This window comes from Sminthopsis crassicaudata, chromosome 1 (assembly GCF_048593235.1).
Source record: "Sminthopsis crassicaudata isolate SCR6 chromosome 1, ASM4859323v1, whole genome shotgun sequence".
NCBI classification, from domain to species: Eukaryota; Metazoa; Chordata; class Mammalia; order Dasyuromorphia; family Dasyuridae; genus Sminthopsis; species Sminthopsis crassicaudata.
In genome coordinates, this window is record NC_133617.1 from 52,729,336 (window position 1) to 52,754,459 (window position 25,124).

The 25,124-nt window shown below is 42.5% G+C and overlaps 1 protein-coding gene across 10 annotated transcripts in view; it reads right to left on the reverse strand.

Moving 5' to 3' along the window:
- Positions 1-17,486: 17,486 nt before the first annotated feature.
- TCF3 (transcription factor 3) overlaps positions 17,487-25,124 on the reverse strand; it is a 91,093-nt gene continuing 83,455 nt past the window's right edge. For 5 of the 10 annotated variants that reach the window (XM_074303550.1, XM_074303543.1, XM_074303556.1 and 2 more), the window contains 2 exons: positions 22,657-22,801; positions 17,487-18,072 (listed from right to left, as the gene is read on the reverse strand). In XM_074303550.1, the coding sequence (XP_074159651.1) occupies positions 22,659-22,801 (143 nt within the window). In that variant the 3' untranslated portion in view covers positions 17,487-18,072; positions 22,657-22,658. Of the gene's footprint in view, positions 18,073-22,656; positions 22,802-24,841; positions 25,069-25,124 lie in introns of all 10 variants that reach the window. The other 5 variants (XM_074303562.1, XM_074303534.1, XM_074303515.1 and 2 more) reach the window with 2 other exon arrangements.

The window sequence follows — 25,124 nt, forward strand, 5'->3', positions numbered from 1 at the left end:
TAACAAAATCTATAAAAGCTGTGTATATTCACTGATTCTTCTGCTGTCCTGTTGTAAGTACTTTCACTTCTCTTTATCTCTCACTGGACTGCCCTCCTCTCATGAGAAGCTATAATAAACAAGTTTTCTACTTTCTACTTTGAATGTTCTCTAATTAGTCAATTTGGGTAAGGGTCCCACACATTTGGGGGCTCATCCGGGATCAGGGGTCTTTGGGGGAGATGGCTGTTCACCCTGAATGGGGACAAGTGCATCCACAAAGTAGTTTTCTCTATGGTCTCTGGCTCTGAATGTGCAGCCTCCCTGTCCTCTTAAACAACGACCCGAAGCAGAGGTAATCAGTGGAAAGTAGAATTGAAGACTAGAAGGAAACAGAGTTCTGATGATCTGCTAAGTAGAGTCTTAAAGACTTACACGTGTAACTCGAGATAAGGCTTTCGGGAGTCTGGGGGTTTATTGGCTGGGTCGAGGGAGCTCAAGGGATTAGCCTTCCTAAATTTGTTTTTGGTGGGGACTGCTGTTGACCCCAGTAATAACGGACTTTCTTGAGGAAGCTCTCGGGTGACTGCTGGTGTGAGGGTGACCTCCGCTGATACCTGGTTTGGGGGCCAGGTTGAAAAATGGGACATAAACAGTCCAAGAATCAATATCAGGACCTTAGTCAGGGAATTCCAGTCGACAACCATTATGGAAGTCAAATTAAAGACTGGGATGAATTTAGTACATATAAAGGGAAGAAAACTGAGAGGTGCTCCTAGGACTATTTGAGTATATCAGACTTAAATCTGTATGTAAAAGGTGAAAAGAGTTCTACATGTGTCTGAGTGTGTATGTCTGCTTTGCATCCTATGTTCTGTGTTAAAAGTTAGCAAGCTTATAAGAGATAAGAATTCAGTCTCTGTGTCACAGGCTTAGAAAAATTTCAGACTGAATTGTTGTAACTGGAATTCATTCAGAGTAGTAATTCTTTCAGAGGCTCAGAATATATTGGTCTTTGATCATGGTAAAGTAATTTGGGAGCTAATTTTGGTTCTCAAGATTAGGAAAGTGCAAGAAAAGAAAATATTTTTCTCTTTCTCTCCTTCTGCCTCTGGCTGACTGCAGCAGCTTTGTGGGAAAGAGGGAGAAAAGGGGGAAATATATCTAATATAGTGAAATGAGAAATTTTAAGCATGTAGGAATGAGAAAAACAGATTGAAAGGGATTTGAAAGTTTGGAAAGTTTTGAGAAAACGGAAGAGCAGTATGTTATCACTTTAAAAACTCCTGTAAGCAAGGAATTCATAAGTTTGTTATCAGAACTTGAATTTGCAGAATCATGCCAGGAAGAATCTCAAGATAAAATGAAGCAAAAAAAATTGGCACTTAATTCTCCTGACTTACTAAAGAAAAGTTTGAATGGAATATTTAGGTAGATTTTAGGAAATTTCACAAACCAAAGTACTGGTTAATTGTAAAATAACCTTAAATTGGTATGTGTGTTAAAATTGGAAACTTAACACGATGGTAGCATGTCTAATAAATTAAATAAATTATATCTCCAATTCATGGCCAGACATAAATAAGAAATTGCAAAAATTGGAAGGATGGAATAATAAGTCAATTGGGAATTACTGAAAGAAGCAATGAAGGTATATGTGAAGAGAGATTGGGAAAGAGAAAAGAGATTCAAAGTGCTAATTCAGACTTTAAAAGGACAGGGAAAAGGGTGGAATAAAAATAGAGTAAGAGGGGTAATAGCCGAACACAGGGGCCCTCTGACCTGTTGGAACTGTGAGAAAACTAGGCATGCTTCTAAAAAATTGTCCCAGGAGAAGAAAGAAAAATCATTATTAGCAAGTTTGCTTTCATGGAATTAGAGAACAGAAAGTTTAAGAGGGGTAAACTTGGGTGGCAGATTTGGTAATTATTTGTCTGCAACATTTGATTAAGAATTTGGGAAACTTACTATATTTTAACAAGGTACTATAATTTTGAAATTGGGGGAAATAATTTTACTGTTGCCTTGCATATGCTAGATTTATTTTGAGTATAAAATATTAAGAATTGTTTGAATATTGAGGCCTTTACAATTGAAGAGAAAAACTTTTTAAAAAAAATTTGGTTGGACTTCAAATTAAAATATAGGTATTAAACAAAATGCCAGTAGTTTACCCTAGAGGAAGTTGTGTTTATATCTTCGATTGTATGTTACTTTCTAGAAGTATTGGGTAACTTGTAAAAAAAAAATTGTCAGCTTTGCTGAGCATATATATGGATTTTATGGAGTTATTTAGCTATTCGTTGTGCTGTGAAAATCTTAAAAATTTTGAAGGAAAAAGAATGAAGGTGATTTAAGAAGGATTGATTAGTAGGAGCAAATTGAGAGTTTGAATGATTTCAAGAAAGAATTAGTGTAAAAAAAAAAGAAGGAACTAGTTGGGAAGGGTAGTCACAGAGAGAACAGAGACAGGATGTATTTCTAGGGAGATAATGCTGGTAAGAGAAACAGAAGGAAAAGTATGTAGCAAAAATGAAAGAGAAAGTTGGGAAGCCTGGTAGACTTGGGAAGAAACTTGATATTGGGAGAAAGTAAAAAAAAAACCAAACTGATTGGCTAAATCCTGAGAAGGATTTCTTTGTAGAAAATAATTTTTTTCTTTCTTCAAGGGTAAAGATTTAGCTGACTTTCCCTTCATTCCTTGAGGCTGCTTCTTTCGAAGTGAGGTAAGGAAAAGGCAGCAGTGGAAAGGTGGTTCCTTTTGCTGAAGAAAGCAATGCAATCTTTTAAAGGGACAGGCTGCTCTTACAAGATGAATATTTGTTTCTTTAGATACATAATAGTTTTCTTGTTTAAGGAATATGATCATAAATGCGATCTATAGTTTGAAAGGGTTATTTCAAAAAGTTTAATTGATGTTTTTAAGAACTTTTCAGATTCTTTTATGTGAAAATAGGAAGTTTTAATTAACTGTATTGATGCCATTATTTAAAAAGACTCCAAGAATAACAGTTCTTGCATTTTTCCTTTTGAAAATGTTTTTGTTATGAACAATATGTAATTTGGGATTTTTCTGTGTATTGGTATTTTAAAAACAAAATGATTGGTATAATGTTCAATTTATGAAATATCTACTTGGGTATATAAGAATTGTGTGAACTTTCTGGGATAAATTTCTTACTGTTATCAATATAAGGTGATGGTAAATAACTTTGGGATTTATCTGAAACTTTGGTTAATGGGATTTATTATTGGAGATAAAATTTTTTTTAGGTTTATAGTTAATACTTTTTGGGAGTTTTAAAGCTCCACCCTCTGACAGTTAGTGGGACGATTATCTGGAGTAAAACTGGGTTAAGACTATGAGCTTAGGGATCAGTTTTGATTGCTTATGTTATGTTATAGTTATGTCCCTGCATTTTTTTTTTCCTCCTGTGACTGATTTCTATAATCAGAGCAATGGTCAATAGAAATTGTTAATTCACTCCAATTATGTCATACCTTGCTGTTTCCAATCTTGTTATATGTAATCATTATATACTAAATGCTTAGGCAAATAAGTATAGTAAGACCCTAACAAACCTGATCATCTGTCTGTTTGTTACTGGATATTTGTTTTTTGTTTTTGTTTTTAAGTTTCTAAATGATAAGAGGACAATTAACAATGGTCTATGAAACCTAGATGCTGTTTTATTTATTGGGAATATATCTGAAAGCTGTTTGCCTATCCTGTGAAGCAAACTTCTCTCTTCACATGGAAGCTGCTGGCTCTTCACATTTTGCAGCAGTCTTGTGAACTAAGTCTTTCTATCTCAGATTGTTCTAACCTTTGTTAGATTTGTTGTTGTTGTTGTTATTCTAGATTTTGGTCAAATTACAGATTACAGAATTTCTTCTGGGGCATGGATTGGCCCATCAGAAGCTTTGGTAGCTGTCAGTGCGCCACCCCCACCCCCTGCATGGACTGAGAGCCTGTAACCATTCTCAGCCTGAAGCAGCTTAGAGTGAGACTATCACCCCTGCTCTTGGTGTAATTTGGACTGATATGGGGGGAGTGGGAAAGTGATTGGTGAATTATTGTTAAAATTTTAACTGTATTACTGTGTACTTAAGATTTGGGATGGAAATTGTAAAATTGTGCAACTATTGCTGTTATGGATGTATAGGAACTTTATATGTGGGATGATTACTTGATGCTTTAGCTTTGAAATCCCTTATTCTGTTGGAATTGCTCTGCCAGACTATTATCTGATTGCTTGCTTTTAGGAAATCTCCAAGATAGAGTTACCTGTCTTGGGACTGGCAGTCTCCAGCCCTATAATTCCAGTTTCTTAATTGGTATCTCAGCATTCTCAAAGGACATTGCAGTTTGAGATCAGGCCTCTAAAGTTCAGTGTTTGCCTGCTCTCATGGACTAACTGCATATTCTGCTCAGAAATCCTTTCTGGATCCTAGTAGCAGCTCCTGTTCTTCTGAGCAGAGACAGGTGGACCTACTCCAGGCCCCACTCTTTCCCTTCTCTGGAGTCCCTGACAGACTTGGGGTGCCCCTCCTAGTATGGGCAGCATGACTGTCTTGAGCACTGCTATTCCCTATATAAGCAGAGGCTGGGTTAAATGCACAAATGACTGCAAACCACCTAACACAGTGAACTGTCCATCTCAAACTGGATTCTCTGGCTGAGATGAAGGCCTTTGTACTGCTGATAACTCTGGGGTTGTCAGGGAGAGACTTACCCTTGCCATAAGTCCTTGCATTTTCTAGTTTTATTTGGATTTATTTGCTTCACATTGGGTTGGTCAAAATTATGGTGCTAAGACCTCTCAGGTATCTAGGGGGAGGTAATTCAATAATTCAAATATTCAGAAGGAGAGTGTGTAATGTTGTGCCTCAATTTCCCTAGATTGTTTGTTTTTGTATTTTTATGTCTGCCCAATGCCAATCTGTTCTGTGATAACTTTCCAAGACAGTTGGTGGAAGCAGTTTTTATGGTATGGACTTATTGCAATCAGTGGTATTATCCTGTTGCCCCTATGTCTGCCTTGTATAATTACATTAGTAATCAGAATAGTTCAATGGTCCCTATCAAAGATACTGCATACAGAGGATGCTATTAAAATGATGACTCTTCAGAAAGAAGGTTGCAATGTAGTAGAGAGAGATGATCCAGATGATGAGCTTGATAAACAATGTGTAGCTATGTTGGCTGATTTTGAACGGTTTGTAAGTTTTTCATAGAAATATGATAAACATCATTTACAAATTATATGGGATTGTGCGAGATGGAAAGATGAAGAACTTACAAGGTCAATATTGTAGGAATTCCCCCCTTTTTGTTATTTCCCTGTGCCCTGCATATGCAGATATATTTACTTAACATTAGTTAGTGACATTTATCAGTGTTTAACATTTATCAATATTAGCTTGACCACTGTCAGTTCCATTACCTAAAGCCTGAAGGCCTAAGCCAGAAACCTTCCATTCAATCTCTCTGGACAGCAATAACCAAGTAGATAACCCCCCCCCTCCATTTTCTCTTATTTGTGATGTAATCTCTTGTAACAAAATCTATAAAAGCTGCATTTATTCACTGCTTCTTCAGCTGTCCTGCTGTGAATACTTTCACTTCCCTTTATCTCTCACTGCCAGACTGCCCATCTCTCATGAGAAGCTATAATAAACAAGTTTTCTGCTTTCTACTTCGAATGGTTTCTGAGTAGTCAATTTGGGTAAGGGTCTTTTACATCCCACACAGAACCATTATCTCACCAGTGACTTCTCAATACAATTTCAGTTTGGTTTTTACGTGGCTAATCATCACACGTTCATACATAGATCAAAGAAGGTATTGAATGGCTATATATGCTCTAAAGCATCTTCAAGATTCTTCCATTATACATTACCCTAACTCTTCAGAAAGCAGGTTCCACAGGCTGTTCTACATAAAAACTACAACAAATGTTTTTTAAAATCCTTTCTTTCTTTTTTTATTTTAAAGGTAGTTTTATTTTTTTAAATATTTAATATTTATTTATTTTTATTTTAAAGATAGCTTTTTCTTTCTTAATATTTTATATTTGTTTATTGTTATTTTAAAGAGTTTTAAAAATATTTTATATTATTTTTATTTTAAAGATAGTTTTCTTTTTTAAATATTTTATATTTATTTTAAAGATAGTTTTCTTTTCTTTTTAGTATTTTATATTTATTTATTTTTACTTTAAGATAGTTTAAAATATTTTATGTTTTAATTATTTTTATTTTAAAGATAGTTTTTTCTTTTAAAAATATTTCATATTTATTTATGTTTATTTTCAAGATAGTTTAAAATTTAAAAAAATTTTTAATAGTTTTTATTTACCAGATATATGCATGAGTAATTTTACAACATTGACAATTGCCAAATCTTTTGTTCTAATTCCCCCCCCTCCCCAGATGGCAGCTGACCAATACATGTTAAATATGTTAAAGTATAAATTAAGTACAATATATGTATACATGTCCAAACAGTTGTTTTGCTGTACAAAAAGAATCGGACTTTGCAATAGTGCACCTGTGAAGGAAATCCAAAATGCAGGCAGACAAAATTAGAGGGATTGGGAATTCTATGTAGTGGTTCATAGTCATCTCCTAGAGTTCTTTTGCTGGGTGTAGCTGGTTCAGTTCATTACTGCTCTATTGGAACTGATTTGGTTCATCTCATTGTTCAAGATGTACACGAACATCAGAATTGATCATCATGTAGTATTGTTGTTGAAGTATATAATGATCTCCTGGTCCTGCTCATTTCACTCAGCATCAGTTCATGTCTTTCCAGGCTTAAAGATAGTTTTTAAAATATTTTATATTTTATACTTAAATTTGTTTATTTTAAAGATTGTTTTCTTTAACAAATACTTTTAAAAATGTCCATAAGTAACAGAATCAGTGGCCAGTCTACTATTGTAACTATCTATAGAGTGAGAACAAAAATATAAAGTAAATAAATACAAATTATATACAAAGTAATTAAATAGAAGGCAGTGGTGGTAAGAGGAGAGTAGTTGCAGGGGAGAGAATCAGGAAAGGTTTCATATAGAATGATACTCTTATCTTAAAGGAAGAGAAATACTCTAGGATGTGAAAGGTTAGGAGGGATCCTTCCATGGCAGGCATGGGGTGGCCAGTGCAGATCTGCAGAGATGGAAGATGGAATGTCATATGTAAGGAACAGAGAGAATGCCAGTGTGGCAAGTTGCAGAGTGTGGGATGGGTGAGTAATATCCATGGAGACAGGAATGATAAATTGGGGGGCCCTGTATAAGAGTTTTAAAACCTAAATGGAGAAGTTTACACTTTAATCTTAGAGGCAATAGTAAACCGCAAGGGGATTCCTACAGCCCAGATTTGGGCTTGAGGAAAATAACTTTGGTGCAAGTGTTGAGAGGCTTGAGGTAAGGAGACCCATTGGGAGGTCACTGTGTCAATCTAGGGAAGAACTGATTGGGGCTGCACTTAGAGCTGCGTAGATAGACAAGTTCAGATGAGGATGTAGAAGTAGAAAGATTTAGCAGCTGTTGGGATATATAAAGTAGGGGGCAGCTAGGGGGCGCAGTGGATCGAGCACCAGCCCTGAATTCAGGAGGACCCGAGTTCAAATCTGGTCTCAGACACTTTACACTTCCTAGCTGTGTGACCCTGGGCAAGTCACTTAATCCCAGCGTCAAAAAAAAAAAAAAAAAAAAAAGGAACAAAAAGGGATCTATAAAGTGGAAAGGGATAAAAGATCAAGGATACTGCAAAGGTTATATACATTTGGGAGACTGGGAGGACCAGGGTGCTTTGATAGAAAGAGAAGTTTGGAAGAGGGGAGATTTGCAAGAGGGAAAAAAGAATGAGTTCAGGTTTAGAAATGCTGAGTTTAAGATGGCTCTGGGACAACCAGCTTGAAATGTCCAATAAGCAACTGGAGAATGGGGGACTGAAACTCGGGAAAGACTAGAGTTGGATATAAAGCTCCAAATCACTTGTACAGAGATAACTACTATAAGCCACTGAACTTGCATTCAATGCCTGGAAAGAATTATTAATAGAATGTCTAATGAATATCTGGCAAAGGAAACTGATTATAAACAGAGTGGTGTCATCAAGACCTGGTGGTACTAGCCTAAATATTTATACTTATATTAATATATGCCTTTAAGGTGCTGTCGTTTTATATGGGACAGAGTGAACTGATAAGTTAAGAATGGTCAGAATTGTAAGAGAAACAATTCCTGAAACAGTTCATCTGATCCAGCGTTTTAAGGCAGATGCTATTTATTTTTAAATGAACAAACTAGTATATTGGAGGTACACAGACATTAGAATGGTTTTTTAAATTTTATTTTAAAAAATTTCAATTAGCCTGTATATTCTTTCCCACTCTCTCTATTGAGAAAAGAGAAAAGTAAAATATCTGCAGTTCAAACAAATTTCCATAATGGCTATATCCAAAAATATGTCTCATCCCATATCTTGAGCCTATGTTCTTTCTGTCAGGATTTGGCCCTCTGGAACTGGGATTAATTACTTTATTGATCAAAGTTCTTAGATCTTTCAAATTTGTTTTTCTTTATAATGCTGTTTTTGTATAAATTATTCATTTTTGCTCATGTCACTGCATCAGTTCATGAGTTTATTGAATTTCTCTGAAATAAACCATTATTTCCTACAGCATAAGAATATTCCAATTTATTTATAAACCATAACTTGTTCAATTATTCCCTAACTGATGGGTACTCTAAAAATTTTTTTCTTTTCTGATGGGTACTTTATTACTCTATTAGGCTCTAATTTTCTGCAACTACAAGCAGAACAGTTATTTATTTATTGCATATATGAGTCTTTTTCTTCTTTCTTTGCTCTTTTTGAGGAATAGGCCAGTAGTTTTATTGTTGGATCAAAGGATATGCAGCTTAGTGACCTTTTGGACATAGTTGCAATTTGCTTTCCATAATGGCTAGACCAATTCACAGCTCCACTAACAGCGGCTGTTTTCCTGCAGCCCCTCCATCATTTGTCATTTTCCTTTTCTTGTCATCTTTAACATGAGACTTGTTTTATGATGTGGGATAAATTTGGTTATTAATCATAATAATTGTATAGTTAGAGATAGCAATGATGGCTTGAGACCAGACAGATAAGGTAAAATACTCACTGAGCAGAGTCCAGGGTCCCAAGGTTGATACCTTTGATATTGGATGGAGGAGAACAAACTGGAGAACAAGGATGACATAGAGATGGTTGGGAAGAACAGAGTGCTGCTATGATATGAGGACACATTTCATGAATTCTCAAATGGCAGGTCTCTTTGCCAGTGACCCTGCTTAATTCATTTTGTCCAACAAGAAGTAGATATCCCAGTGTCTTTCTTTTTGCCTCCCCTAATAAGAACCTTAAGACTAAACACAATGTCTACCTCTAGGACAGCTAGGTGGCTCAATGGATAATATGCTGAACTTGGAGATAGGAAGGTGTGAGTTCAAGTTTGACCTCACATATTTAGTAGATTGTGAACCTGGGCAAGTCACTAAACATATTTGCTTTACTTTCTCCTCTATGAAATGAAGAGGAATAATATCATCTATATTCCGGAGTTGTTTTGTGGATCAAATGAGATAATATCTATAAAATGCTTTGCGAATCTTAAAACACTATATAAATCCTAACTATTATCCATATATCTACAGTGGCTGATTCATATCAGGGGCTTGAGATTTCTATTTTCCTGCTCCAATTGATTCATGAGTCTTGTTATGACATTTCAGTCATGACTGACTCTCTGTGACCCTACCTGGGTTGGGAAAGATATTGGAGTGGTTTGCTATTTCTTTCTCCAGCTCATTTTATAGAAGAGGAAACTGAGTCAATTAGTTGTTGTCCTTCATTCTCAAAGAGGACCAAAATGATATCGCCATGCTAGAGTCGAGTTAACAGCATGTCTGACTGTAGCTGATCAGTCCAATCAGAGCTCCAAGTGCTCTGCCACAGGTTGGACACAAATAGTCCCTATGAACATTTGGGGTAGTTTCTCTAATTTTGCACATCTTACATTTCTTTTGGGTGGATTCAATTTTGCTTTGCTCATAGAGTACAGCACCTTCCCTGATAAGGCATGCCATGCTAGGCGGTGCAGTGCCAAGTGTCTCCCAAGTTATAAAGTTATTAAAAGAGACCTTCGTTGTCCTTGTATCACCTTTTCTGACCACCTTGTGAGCACCTGTCATGTATAATCTGGCAAGTGTACATTTAACATTCGAACAATGTGGTCAGTCCCACAGAATTGTGCTTTCTGCAGTAGAGTTGGAATGCTTGGCTTTTTAGTTTGAACAAGGTCTTCAGTTTCTGGTGTCTTATCCTGCCAGATCTCCAGAATCTTCCTAAAGCAATTCAAATGGAAGCTATTCAGTTTCCTGGCCTGGTGCTGCCATATTGTCCAGATTTCACAAGCTACAACAATGAGATCACAATGGCTCTGTAGACCTTCAGTTTGTTAGTCAGTCTAATACCTCTCCTCTCCCATACTTCTTTTCAGAGCCTCCCAAACGCCGAGCTAGCTCTGGCAATGCCGATGTCAACCTCATTATCAATGTGGACATCCTTGCAAAGGCAAATAGGCAAACAGGGATGACTTGCTCAAGGTCATGTCTGAGGTTGGATTTGAACTCTGGTTCTCCCGACTCCAGGGTTGGCACTCTATTCACAGTGAGCTTTAATTGAACAACTATTTAACGCTGCTCACTGTGTTATTAATACAAGGACAAAAACCAAACCAAACAGTCTAGCTATGGAAAAGCTTACATTCTATTGGATGGAGCAGGTCTATTTAAATGTTTAATGAGCATATTTTGTGTATTAACTTTAACTTCCGCTAAAATCCTCTTCAGCTGTCTTATCAGGGCCTGGGGGTGATCTGGGGTCCTAAAGGTGATTCCAGGAGAGAGCAAGCTCTTGTCAGGTCCTACCAAGCTGGCAAGATGGAACGTTATCAGCTGTTGTAGTATTCTCCTCCCTCTGTGCCCTGAACTGATTCTGAAAATTTTTCTTACAAGAAATAGTCTGTTGTGCAGGGAAGAATAGATTTAGAGGCGGATGTGATATAACTAAGAAAGCAGCAAATAAACATTAGTATTTTAAAGTGTAAGCACTCTAAAGAAAAAGACTGCTTTTGTATCCCAACATCTAGCATGGCTCCTTCCATGCAGTAGGTACTTAATACATGCTTGCTGAATTGCCAGAGAAGTCAAGTGATGTCACATAGCTAAGAAGTAAGAGTTGGGATTGAAATCTGGTGATTTTTCACTACTATCCCATTTCCATGGATTTGGAGTCAGAGCACCAGAATTTAGTTCTCCCCTTGTCTTTGGACTTATCACCAAACCTGTCTTGGATCTCCCGTCTCTCTTCTGTAACATGGGGTAGAGGATACTGGACTAGATAGCAATGATGGACATATATGGACACCTTGATACCTTTTGACAAGTTCAAGGTTCTATCCATTATGCCATATTGCCTCAGCTCCAGAGCTAAGAACACGTACAGGGCACTTTTCAGATTGGGAGTCAGAACTCTCAATCATCTATGAGTCTCTATTTCCCTTTTGTTAATGAAGTAACACTGACAACCTACACCAGCTTTTGACCTGCCTTCTCTTGGTCTACAGAAAGACTATTAATTTATCATCAAACAGAAAGGGGGATGTAGTTATCATTTTGCCCAGCAGGTGACACTCTACTCAACCTACCATCCTAGTAGTTGATGAAATTACCAAAGATTACCCAGACAGCCCATCTTGGACAAGCTACCAATTTGAAAAAGCCTGGAAGGAAAGAAATATTCACTGATCTGGAGAATGAATGAACACAGGGAAGGAGACAACATTATTGCTTTGGACCATTTATGTCATTTGAGCCCCATCTCAAGTCTCGGATGTAACTTAGCTCAAGCTCCCCTCTCTTGGCTGATACTACAGCAGCGGTCAGCTTTTCTGTAGTTCCAAGGTTTATTCAACACAGTAAAATTATAAAGAAACTAGTTTGTCGAACTGTCAACTCCACCTCTTTCCATACCTAGAGGTTATAAAAAATAAAGTGTGTGTGTGTGTGTGTGTGTATAAAGAACGGATGTCCTTTACGAAGGACACAAGTAGAAGGGTGGGACTTGGCAGGAAAGTTCACCTCTTCTTTTAAGCCTGGAGCAAATGGGAAAGAAAGGGGAATTCCGAGGGAATTAAAGAATTGGGGAGGAGAAGCTTGAAACGGATGGATTCCATTTTCTCTGTCAAATCTGAATGGTCTTCAGTTGAGAGGATAAGGTGAGGGGTAATGGTGGGTGTCTTGAGGATAGAACAAGTTTCTAAGGAAAGTAGAAGAGAGGAAACCAGGAAAGACTATAAGGACTGAGGTACAGCGGTGATTAGATAATGTCCATTTGTATGGTTCCAGGCTGAACTGTTGTGTGACTTCCTCTAGCACTTGAAACAGGAGTGGAGAAGATAGAATTAGCCAGGTCTGGAGAGACTGACATGAACTGATGGTGAGTGAAGTGACTAGAACCAAGAAAACATTGTACACAGCAACAGCAAGATTATGCGATGATCACTCCTAATGGACTTGGCTTTTTTCAACAATGGGGTGATTCAGGACAATTCCAATAGATCTGAGAGCCATCTGCACCCAGAGAGGACTATGGGGACTGAATGTGGATCACATCCTTTTTTCATCTTTGTTGTTGTTGTTTGCGTCTTTTTTTTCCTTTCTTTTCTCATTCTTTCCTCTTTTAGTCTGGTTTCTTGTGCAGCATAACAAACGTGGAAATATGTATAGAAGAATTGTACATGTTTAAACTATATTGTTTAAAGGAAGGGGGTAAGGGAAAGGGAGGTAAACAATTTTGTAACACAAGGTTTTACAAAGGTGAATGTTGAAAACTATCTTTGCATGTATTTTTGAAAAAAATTAATAAATGCTTTTGGGAGAAAAATTTCTCATGTGTGACTTCACTCTATCTGGACTTCAATGTCCCTCTTTTTTTTTTTTTTTGAAGCTGGGGTAAGTGACTTTGCCCTGAGTCACACAGCTAGGAAGTGTTAAATGTCTGAGACCAGATTTGAACTCAGATCCTCCTGAATTCAGGGCTGGTGCTCTCTCCACTGCGCCCCCTAGCTGTCCCAATGTCCATCTTTAAATCAAGGAAACTTCTATTGTCAGGAAAGCAATATAGGAATGGATTTGAAACTATCCTAAACAAACTATCCACATTCTTCTTGAAAAAATTCAGTAAGGGAAAGAGGGAGGGAATAAACAGAACACAGAACACAAAGTCTTACAATAATGAATGCTGAAAATTCTCTTTACATGTATTTGGAAAAATAAAATACTATTGATTGATAATAAAATAGAAAAAGAAAAATGTTCATCAGTGGAGAAGTACAGGTGCAGAAAATTGCATATACTAGTAGATAGTTATAACATGCTTGATTTTCCTGAATTACTTCTCTCTTCCCCCTTTCTCCCTCCCTCCCCTTCTCTCCTTCTTCTTCCCTCTTTTCCTTCTTTCTCCTCCATCCCCCTTCAAGAAATCTTTGTTCCAAGCATAGCAAGTATGCAGACACTCATTATATTAGGAATGACTAGATGTGTAGGGAGCAAGAGAGACATATATACAGCAATCAATATACAGTAACAATAAAATATATGAAAATCAATTAAAAAAAAAGATTGAAAACTTTCCTCTTCCTATAAATCCTCTAAAATAAAACAAAATGTATCAAAAAGCTTTTCTGAAAAAAGATTGTGAAAAATGTCCTCTATTTCTTCTCCAATAACCCCTGCTATTGTGAGGCAATGGGAAGTCCTAGATATTGAGTCAGAAAAACAAATCTCTACTTGGAGATATATTTAGGACTGGTGTGACCCTAGGCAAGTAATTTTCCTAACTTTGAGTTGCTGTTTCCTCCTCTGTAAAGTGAGAGAATGTATGATGGGGTCTCAAAAGTTTCTTCCAGTTCCCAATTTGATGGCCTTTTAATTTCTCCAGAAGTAGTTGGGTGTGGAGGTACAGGACATGACCTGGGTGCAGAACAAGTTGGAACAGCAATAGCCAGCTTCAGTGGCCACTGGTGCTTGCCACTTTCTCCTCCGCCATGCAGCTATGGCTCTCTGCACAAACTTGACCACAACTGGGGTGCTTGTTGAAGCTTCAGAGCCCCCTAATCCCCTAATTAGCACAAATCAATAGAACATCAGCCTCCAAGGGGACACAAGGACTTTTTTTTTTTTAAGTACAAGGTAGAACCTTTATTACAACTTTTTTTTTTTTTTTAAAATTTTCATTCATAGGTATACAACATCTGAGAGACAGATATGAAGGAGGGGAGGGGAAGGGATATTATTATAAAATGTCACATTTATTGCTACATTACTGTTATATACAAGACAGTTCTCAAAATCTACTTAAAAAAGTTAGGATTATTTAAAAATTCCAAATAATCCAGCCAGCTGTTTTGACACTTGTATAAAATTACTTTTTTTTTTTTTTTAAATGAGAAACAAAACAAAAACCAGTCATCTTGAGGCACTCAGAGACACAATTTCCCCCTAATTGTGAATTCCCCTCCCCACCCCACCCCACTTTTTTTTCCTTTTTTCTGGGTTAGGAATATACGTGTGTGTATGCATACATGTATATATACACACATATATGCATACACACACATATAGCAAATAGTTTGAAACTATAATGTGTTATCTGATTTAAGCACAAGGTTCCTCAGTCATGAAGCACATCTGGCAGGCAACATCAACACCATAACTAGGGTCCAAATAGGACCCCCCAAAAAACAAAAATACATGCTCCTCTTCCCCATCAAAAGATTATGAGGAGGGAACCCCACAAACAAAGCCAAGAAGAAATCCCACTGGTTTCTCAGTCTTCCTCCCCTCCCCAGTTTCTCTCCTGGGACTCAGGGTTCCCAAGAGTTCATGGGTTGAGTGGCTGGATGGGGAAAGGGTGTGTATGGGGGTGGGGTGGGGGTAAGGGGCAGAAATGGGGGAAGTTTTGTTCTCTGCTGATGGTCTCCACTGCCTGACTAGGGAGGGAAGAAAAGAGGTAGGGCTTGAAGGGGGATTATCCACTTTGTCCTGACCCACTGAAAAATGAGGAATGTTGAGGGCAGCCCGCCCAAGAGGGAGGTGCAGCTCACAGGTGGGTGGGAGGGTTCTCAAGGAGTGAGGTTAAATTGGGAGACCCTGGCAGATGGATGGCATTTTCTCTGGCCCTGTGAAATGGGAGCCTCTTGTTCTAACTCTGTGAAAATGGAGGAGATGCCTGCATCTCCCTGCTTGCCAAGCCCACAGGTGGTGAGGGAATTACTGATCCTCTCTCCTTTCCCTGCTCCACCAAGACCTTCAACTCCTTTCCCATAGTTTAGCCCAAAACATTCTCCTGCACCTGCTGAGTGACCTGTGCTCCCTTATCACCTGGTGGAGACAGGCTTAGACTAACCCTATCAGCTCTCCTCTTGATGGCAAGCCATGGAAATTCCAAGGGGATGCTTGCTTGTTACTAGTCATATGATGTTGGGCAAGTCATTTTTCTGGGCATCAGTTCCTTCACCTGTAAAGCACGGGGCTTCTGAGCTCCCTTCTATCTCCCCATCTGCTAGCGTCTGATCCCTTGACCGCCACTGGGACCAAGCAGGGCACTCACTCCCAGACAAGAGCCCTGACTCTTGGGAGTTGAGATGAAAATGGAAGGTTGGTTCCTTCCTTAAGGAGTAGCTTACTTCTATGCCTGGGCTGCTCTCCAAGGTACCCAAAAGGGAAGGAGCGGTGGGCTTGCTCATTCTTTCTTGGCTCACACAGGAGGTAGCGGCAGCTGTCTGCCTCAGACAAGAATCCTTGAAAATAGAGGGTGAGAACTGGCTTTTCCTTCATACAACAGGGCCAAGCCCCTCCTTTCCTGACCACAGGACAGATATGTGTGCCCCGCCTTGACCCAGAAAAGAAAGCCTAAGAAGGGATATGAGGGACTCCTCTTCTGTCTGGGCCTGTAGGTACGGCCACCCTGGCCATGGGACACACTAAGAATTCTTTCTCTTTGGACAAGGGTGGGTATGTGGGGGGGGTCCAAAATGGGGAAGGTCTTAGTATTACAGGGTCACATCACAGACCCAACAAGTCCCACTCTCAGGGAGCAGCCCAATGCAGTTCTCTGTCACTCAACAGGGAGACACTATCTTTGGGCATATTTCATGGTGATTCATTAGTTCTTGAATAGCCAAACTTGTCTCTTGATGGATTTCTACGGGGTCTGACCTGATCCAGAAAGTAAAGCCCCATTCTAGGAACTGAACCGAGTTGAGGTTTGGCATTCCTGGGACCCGAGGACGTGGGGTGGTCCTCCTGGTTTTTGTGAGTGTGTGTGTGTGGCTTCTGGGCTCTTGGCTGTCAGGGAATGAGGGTTATGAGTGTGTGTGTGACAGGGGGAGGAGGAAGGCTATGTAGGTTGGACATAATCTTTGGGGTGTTTTCAGCAGGTGACCAAGCAGGGTCAGCCCCAGGAGATGAGGTGTGCCTCAGGCACTTTCCCTTCACATGGAATCACATGCCATGGCGGGCTGGGCCAGGCAAGGGCTCCTTCTTCACGGTGGTGGGGATGGGGGTATCTTCCAAGATTCTTTTCTCCCCAACCCAAATACACCAAAAGAGCCAGGTCTCTTTAAGTCTTCCCTAAAGCACATGATGACTAGTCAACATGAAAATGACCGAAATGGCCTCTGGATGGGGCCGGTTCTATGATTTCATTGGTTTAGGGAAACTACCCCTGATGCAGCCTCTTCCTTTTCTGCCCCATGGGTCAGAAATGCTTAGTGACATAAACGAGCTGTCGTAGGACACACAGGCCAGGACAGGGTAGAGGTGGGATGGGGGAGAGAGGCAGTTGGAGGCAGACGGGAAGGGATACAGGGAAGACTCCACTAGTTCATACTTTTTGGTGGGAAAGGAAGGAGGGAGAGAGAAAGAGCAGCAATGTTTGTGATCCCCCCTCCCAGCCCCGTCTAGTCCTGAAAGACTCCCTACGAAGAAACCAGGGACTAGGCAGCCTCAGGAACTTAACCTCTGGGAATCCAGGGGAGGGAGCAGGGAGAGCCCACTTCCTCCCAATCTGAGGTGGCTCAGAGCAACAAGGTGTGTTCAATCCATGAACTCTCTATGGAAGATATATGTAAGATGAAGGGAACACAAGACTTGGACAGCGGGGGTAGGCGGGGAGGGGAGAGCAGAAGGGAGCCTGGGAACAGATTTTTTAAAATAACAGAAAAAAGTCCCCTAAATAAAACCACTGGGGAAAAAAAAAAATCAAGCCCAAACAGAAAAAACAAAACAAAACAAAAACAAAAACAAGATGAAACCGAGAAACACCCGCATGGCTCCATTCACACTGAGCGGCTTCCCGAGGAGTCAACCTTGCTTTTTAACCCAGTCTCTTTTTAATACAACTTTTAATAATCTGGTTGATCGTAGAGAGGCAACATTTAACTATAGAAACAGCAGCAGAAAAGCATGGGACACAAGACTTGTTTTTTTTTTATACAAAAAAATTTGTCGCTTACAAAACATACGCAAAAGAAGCTTTAAAAAAAAAAAAATCCCAAAGGCATCGCTATTTTCTTCTACATAAAAAATCTCATAACTAATGTTCTTTTACTCTCCTTTAAAAAAAAAAAAAAACAGCAAACAGAAATATGAGGCTTAGGCACAATTTGCTGCTGGCTGTTTGTGAACAAGCCAAGTTTAACACAGCGTCTCCCCTTCTTAACTGAGTGATATGTATTGACTCTTCCATTCTTTATACTTAAGGCAATTTTTTTGATGAAGTGTTTATTTTCTTTCCTTCTTTTCTTTTTCCCCCTTTTCTTTAAAAAAATCAAAACCAAAACCAAAACCAAAACATTGCTCCTTACGGCGTGTGCCAGGGTCTCCCCTCTCAGGGACAGGCGTCGGCAGGAGAAGGGCCAGGATTTTGTTTTAGGAAGATGGGTGAGTCACAAGGCTTCCTGGGGTGGCGGACCTAGGAGAGAAGGAAGGGGCCAAGAGCCCAGTGAGATGGGAAACTGGCATGCCATAAAGTTCAAATAACAGCATTGGGAAGTCTTTACAACATGGAATCTCTGAGCTGGGAAGGACTTTCGGGCATAGCTGTCAGAGCTGAAGAACGACAACCCTGTCAGAACGGTCGGAGAACGGCGTTCAGAGCTGGAAGCCATCGATAAGTTGGAGGGAGCCTGAAGCGAGGCAACCAGAAGGGGCTCTGAGGGGACCTGAGAAGTCTTTGGTTCTAAGCCTCTTCCTTCACAGATGTGGCAGAATGGTGAAGGGTCCTGAATGTAGGCTGTTTAAGAATCACATAAAGGGAAACAAAATTCTAACATGGTACCCGTGTATTGGGAGTAGAAAGAGGTTACTAAAAGGCAAATGCAGACTCCACATAAGGCAAAGTTCCCCAATGTGCCGAACTCTCCACAGGTGGAAGGGACCACCCTGGGAGGAAGTGGGCTCGTCTTCCTCGGGGGTCTATAAGCCAAGGCCAGATGGCTAAGTAGCCATCCGTGTCCGGGATGTGTCCGTTGGGATTGCTGCAGAGAGACTCTTTGATAAGGCATGGCTACATGACCTGGGAGGTTCCTCCCAACCCTGGAGTTCTGTAATCTTCGAGAATGTAGAAAAATCAGGGCTGGGAAGGGTCTTAGACGTGAGGCAGTGTGGGAGGACCTGAATTCTTGCAAAGCTGGACAAATTATTTAACTTCCCTGGGTCTCAACTGTCTTCCTTGAAGGGCGAGGGTGGGTGGGAAGGTACTGGACCAGATAACCTCTGTGACTCCTTCTAACTTTAGAGTTGGAGCCCTATGAGAGAGGTTTGCACGTGCATGGGATCCTACAGCAGAAACTAAAGCAACTGGACTTCTGGGTTATGTGATGGACATAACCATTTCCATTTCCTCTCTGTACTATGGCTCATCAGCCCCAACCCTCTTGGCTCTAGCCTTTAGTATGGGGCCTCTGGGGGTGGCCAGAGGTGGAGCTAACCTGTCCTCCCAGAAAATGATCCAGGAGCACAGGATGCCTCAGGGGACAGTGGTAGCGGGGATGGAGGTAGGAGTATTGGGACAGAGCTGGCTTTGTTTTGGACCCAGAGCAAGAGCTGGCTGTGTCATGGGCAATGGGTACAAAAAAGAGCCCAACAGGTTTCAATTGCCCAATTTCTGCTGAGTTTGATCTTGACAATCGTGAGGTCACAAATTCAGACCAGAGAGGGAAGGGAGAAGGGATGAGTATGTACGTGTGCTCCTCTATGAGCAGATTTTTGACTCAACTAAAAAAAACCAAAAACTTCCCAACAGTTGGAGCTGTCCAAAAGTAGAATATGAGGCAATGAACTGTTATGGAAGACAAAGTGGTGGCAGCACAATCACTTGTTACAGAGATCTACAAGAGGAGCAGGAGAGGAAATGGCAAGAAAATGGTGTGGTCCTGGGTAAACCAATTAATCCCATTTGCCTCAGTTTCCTGCTGGAGAAGGAAATGGTCAATCATTCCAGGATCTTTGCCAAGAAAACCCCAGATGGGGTCACAAAGAGCCAGATACAACCAAACAACTATGGCTCATTCTGTCTATCCCTGCTAAGAAAATGGAAGCTAGTAGCACGGATGGAACAGGAGGAGTCAAATCTGAGTCCTGGTTCTGGTGTTTAATAGATGGGAGCCCATGTGCATTCTTTCACTTCTTCAAGCCTCTGCTTCCTCATCTCTAAGGCATGGATTCAAACACTTGCACCTCCTTCCTAGGAGAGTCACTGAGAAAAAAAAGGAGTTTGCTAACTGGAGAGTGTTCCAGATGAGGGGTTATTGCCACTATTGTCCAGAGTCAGAGACAGCTCAGCTCAGCCCAGTTCAGTTGCTGGCTTCTAATACCGACATTACCCTCAATCCATTCTTTCTACAAACTAAACTTATTTCCTTGTTCTCAATCTGGGAGAGCTCTTCTAGGGGAGGCCAGAGTTCTTTTGGGGGTGCAAGCAAATGGTTGGTAATTACAAAGAAAATCTGGGGGCTCTGAAGGAGAGGGGCCCCTCGAGTATCCATCCAGCAGCTGATCAAACAAACAAGGCTTCCCGTCCCTGCGGGAGGAAGAGGCACACCCCGGTAGGAGCTGCAGGCTGTTGCTCTAAGGGGCTGGGTGCTGCTCTACATACCACAAGGATGTGTAAGACCCAGGTGCTTTCTGGGGCCATGTTTTGAAATGATGGTGTGTTATCTCTTACCACATACAGACTATTCTCAGTTATCTGCAGGGGGTGGGTAGATACAGATAATCACGAACACTAAAGGTTTGGGTAAGGCAGCCTAAACTCTCAGAAGGGCTATTAGAGGTCATATTTTACTGATGGGGAAACTGAGGCTGAGAAAGCTTCAGTGGCTTGTTCATGGCATTAAATGACTGTGTCATGACCCAGAGGCGATGCTCCTTCTAATACAACACTACCGAGTATCAGTCCTCAGTAAGGGGTCAGGAGACAATTTCAAGAAGAAAATCATGTTCCATTATACCAGACAAATCTCTTGGGGACCAGAACTACCTCCTTTGGGTCTTTGCCTGGTACACAGCAGGCACTTAATAAATGCTAGTCTGTCGATTAATTACACTTCTTTACCTCAGGATCACAAACAACTGAACACAGCTTAGTCTTTCCTGAATGGCACAAAAATTACATCACCGACAGGAAGCCTTTATGTTGTGCTTTACAAGTTTTATCTCATCTGATCCTCACGGCCCCCCTGAGGGTAAGCGCCCTCCATTCTGCAGATGGGGAGACTGAGGCACACAGAAGCCAAGTGCCTTGCCCAGGCTCATACAGTAAATGTCTGTGGCCAGATTTGAAGTTGGGTCTTTCTGACTCCGGGCCTGGCGCATCAGTTACTTTGCAGGCTATGGGGATGTTCCTCTACTGAATGGACCCAAATGAGCATCTTTTTGAGTTCTCATGTATGCTTAGCTCTCAGAGCTGTTAAGTCCCTTGCCCTCAGATTCCTCATCTATAAGATGGGGACAATAACTGATTTTTGTGAAGATCCTATCAGATATCTCTAAAGAGCTTTTCAAATATAAAACTGGTACTCCCCCTTCTATATTCTTCTGCCTCCTACCTCGGACTGTTATCAAATTAACTATTTCTAGCATATTTCTCCCATACCTCCTTTCTCAGTTGACTGTGGAGTTGGGAACAAACTCACCTACCTGATTATACCTCACTGTGAAGATCTGGTTTTCTCTTGTGAGCGTCTGCACTTTAATACACCGCCTTTTGCCCACTATTTTGGCTGCCCTAAGGATTTCTGGGTGGCGGGGTTTCCAGATATGAGGAGTCAGATGAAACACTTATTATTCATTATCAGGGAATCAGTACGATAAATGCAAGGTGTGTGGGGGGATTAAGAATTCCTTCATGCTGACTTCAAAGTCTTTGTAAGAATAAATGGTTTGTTCTCCTTAGCCTCACGAGCAGACCAGGTACTCTTATTGTCAGTACCCAAAGTGAGGCTAGAATCTGGACAGGCTAGCAAGGCTGATTAGTGGGCTAGCTGTCCCCTCCCACTGGGAGCAGAGCAAGGCAAGGTTGCTCACAGGCTGGGGCTGCTGGCTGGCTGGCTGCGGGGATGACTCACAAAAGGGCCCAAGCAAAACCACAGAATTCAAATTGGAAGGGACTCTGGATTTTCCCTTTTCATCCTGGACCAGCAGTCATTCAGTCTCTGCTTGAGACCCCCCATAAGAACCAGGGAACTCATGACTTCCTGAGGCAGCCTGTTCTACTACTAGATAACTTGAATTGTTAGGAAGTTGCCCCCAATGTCAAGCTTAAAAATGCCTTGAAAATTCTGCTTATTGTTCCTGGTGCTTTATCCCTGCCTGCTTTTCCGATACTGGAAAGATTCATGTGCCCTGAATCTTCTCTTCCCTACTCTTAGTTCCTTCCAATGAGCCCTATGTGACCTTACTCGAGGCCTACCACCAAGCTGGTCAGCCTCCTATGGACATTCCGGCCATCAAATCTCTAAAGGTGGTGACCGAGGTATCACAGGAGTGGACAGGGTGAGATGGGTGGACCCATCACCTCCCTATTGCTAGTAGACCTTAAAGCGGCCTTTTGGGCTTATATCCACACCCACCTAGGCCCACACACTTGGGCACGTGCATGCATACAAACTCAGCCCACACAAAGAACACACGCCATGCTCACACACGGCACACGGCACGTAGGCACACGCACACGCAGGGCTGAATCACACTCCTGCAGTCCGTTTGAACTTATTCCCAGGTTTGTTTTTTCCCCCAAAGTGTGCACCATGTCACTCCCTTCTGGTACTCAGGAAGCTGATTTCTTGCACCCAAGTACACAGCTTTTCCCATTCGTCCCTATTAATTCCAGCTCAGCAGATTTGGTTCAGTGCTCCAGGCTTTTGGGGAGCTTGACCCTGGTGCTTAAGTCTCACACAGCAGCTCTCAAATAAACACTCGAACCCCAAGTGGCTAATTCGACAAACTGTGGAACTTCCCCCAACAGAAGCTCGAGGAGAGAGGAAAGGCGCCATACCTTTACATGTGTCCAACGGGGTTATGACCATCGCCCAGGCCTGGATGACCAGCTGAAAGTGCCATCTGAGGATCACCGACCACTCCGGACACTTTCTCTTCTTCCCGACGCTTCAAGCAGGCAGCTTTGGGGTTCAGATTGCGCTCTGTTGAGACAGGGGGCAAGAACACAGACCCAATGGGGAGATGCCTGAGGAGGCAGCAGGAGCCAAGAGCTTGGCAGGCCGAGACCGACGAGTGGATGGAAAGTGAGAACAGGAAGGAATAAGCTGGAGACAGGCAGGGCTGGGGGCCCTGCCTCTAAAAGGAGGGTAGCAAGGAAGGAAAAAGGGAAGGGGACCTAGAGGAATCTGTTATTCTCCTTCTCTCTGATCCAAATCATCTCCTCCCATCTCCCAGAGCCTAAAAATTCTGCCCCGTAGAATTAAGGAGTTAGAGTTAGCCTGGGGTGGTGGGGGGAAGAGATGGAAGTGATTATCTGGCCCAAGAATCATAAGCTGGAGCTGCGCCCCTGGAGATCACCAAGCCTAACCTCTCCTCTTGGACAAGCTCACGGAGGCCTTGAAGACACATAGGGAACAGAAGGCAGCGCTGGGGTCCCAACCATCACTCCCCAAACACCAGCCTTCTCCTGTATCACGGGGCGTGGCCTGACTCCCTTTGGGGAACACATCTGAGGAAGGCCAGGGACAGGCTGGAAGGAATGCGGCCAGGGGGCTTGGGGGCCGTTTAGTCTGGAAAAGCCTCAGGAAAGATGTTCAAATTCACTTCAGGTCAGCCTCTGTTACTCTTGACAGGACACCATGAATCAAGTACTCACGGGGTGACAAAGAGGGAAGCCCCCAAGAATGGCCCCAGGGAGCTTAGATTTCTACTGGGGAGAGGGTGTACATACACAGACAGATAGGGAGCAGAGAAACGCAGCTCAGGGACTACTTGTGCAGGGGAAGGGGAAGGGAGAGAGCAGACGTAACAGCTGAGGGGATCAGAAGAGATTTCATGGAAGAGGGAGCTCCAGGAGAGACAGGAAGCGAAGGAAGACCAAGAGCCGGAGGGAGCACCTCCTAAGGGCCGGAGGGAGCACCTCCGGCTACAGGGACCAGGGGCCTGGGAGAGCACAGAGGTGTGAGGGCTGAGGACCTTCACTTGAGACAGAAGGGATCCCAGGGCTCACCCAGTCCCCCACTGGGGGTCTCCTCACTGAACGTGGGAGTCATGCAGTTATGATTTATTATCAGTAAATGTTTGAGTTTTACACTATTTTATATATGCATATATATGCGGGGCCACATAAACTACTGGACAAAAAGGGGGTGCGAGGGAAAAAAGCTGGAGAAGCCCCGATAGTCCAGTTGCCTCGTTTTATAGATGAGGAGATTTACAGGAGGGGAGAGACTTGTTCAAGGAGAAGCCATTGAGCCGGTCTCATTGCAATACTGAGTAGTCCGCGATGTGAATTGTCACGGGGGCCTTCCGTCTTTATCTGATCCCGGATGCGTTAGGAAGCCCCCAAAGTTTTTTGACTCAGGCCTGTCTCAGAAGCTGCTGTGGAGCTTTCAAGCCTGACTCTGGCCTCCTGACTTCCCACACTCAGAGCGTCCACCTCCTGCCTCTGGACATTCTCCTCAACCCCCCCTAAGTCCCACCTCCTGCAAGGAGCCTTTGCCCCTTTCTGCCAGCGGCCCCTCCCCCGAGGACAGACTCTGTATTTCTGACATCAGGCTGGCACAGAGTCTTGTTTAACAGCGCCTGCTGGCTGACGAGAAGGGCCGGGGAGAGACCGGACAGAGATCGGGGAGCTGTGGGGAAGGGCAGGAGTATGTGGCGGAGGTCGGGGGCGGGGAGGAGGGGGCGAGTTCACTATTTTCGCCCCGAGCCTGGGCGCACTCCCTGGCACAGACACAGACAAAGAAGTCTGAGCTCGGAGTTGAGGAGAAGGAGCGGGGCCGAGTCCCGACCGAGGGCGGTGACTCAAGCAGGGGAGTGGATGATCCCGAGGGGACGAGGAGGAAACAGGAGGCTCGGGGGGGCCTGTGCCCGGCGGGCTGGCGAGGAGGGTGAGCCCGAGGGAGCAGCGCGCACACACACAGACACACACTCCCACACGGACACACGGACACGGGCGGTGGGCGCTGCTGGGCAAGGAGGGCTCCGGAGGCGAGGGGCGGCACCGCCGCGGACCGTACCTCGCACTTGCTGTTCGAGGCCCAGAATGACCTGCACGGCTTGCTGAAGGATGATCAGTTTGGTCTGTGCTTTGTCCGATTTTAAGTGCATCTGACACATGCGTCCCAGCTCTTTGAACGCCTCGTTTATGTCCCGCACGCGCACCCTCTCCCTGGCGTTATTGGCCATCCTCCTCTCCCGGTCCCTCAGATCCTTCTCTTCCAGTGAAAGGGCCTCGTCGGTACTGCTGGGTTCACAGCACCAGAGGCATTAGTCAGGGAGGGCAGGCTCTCTGAGGGGGAG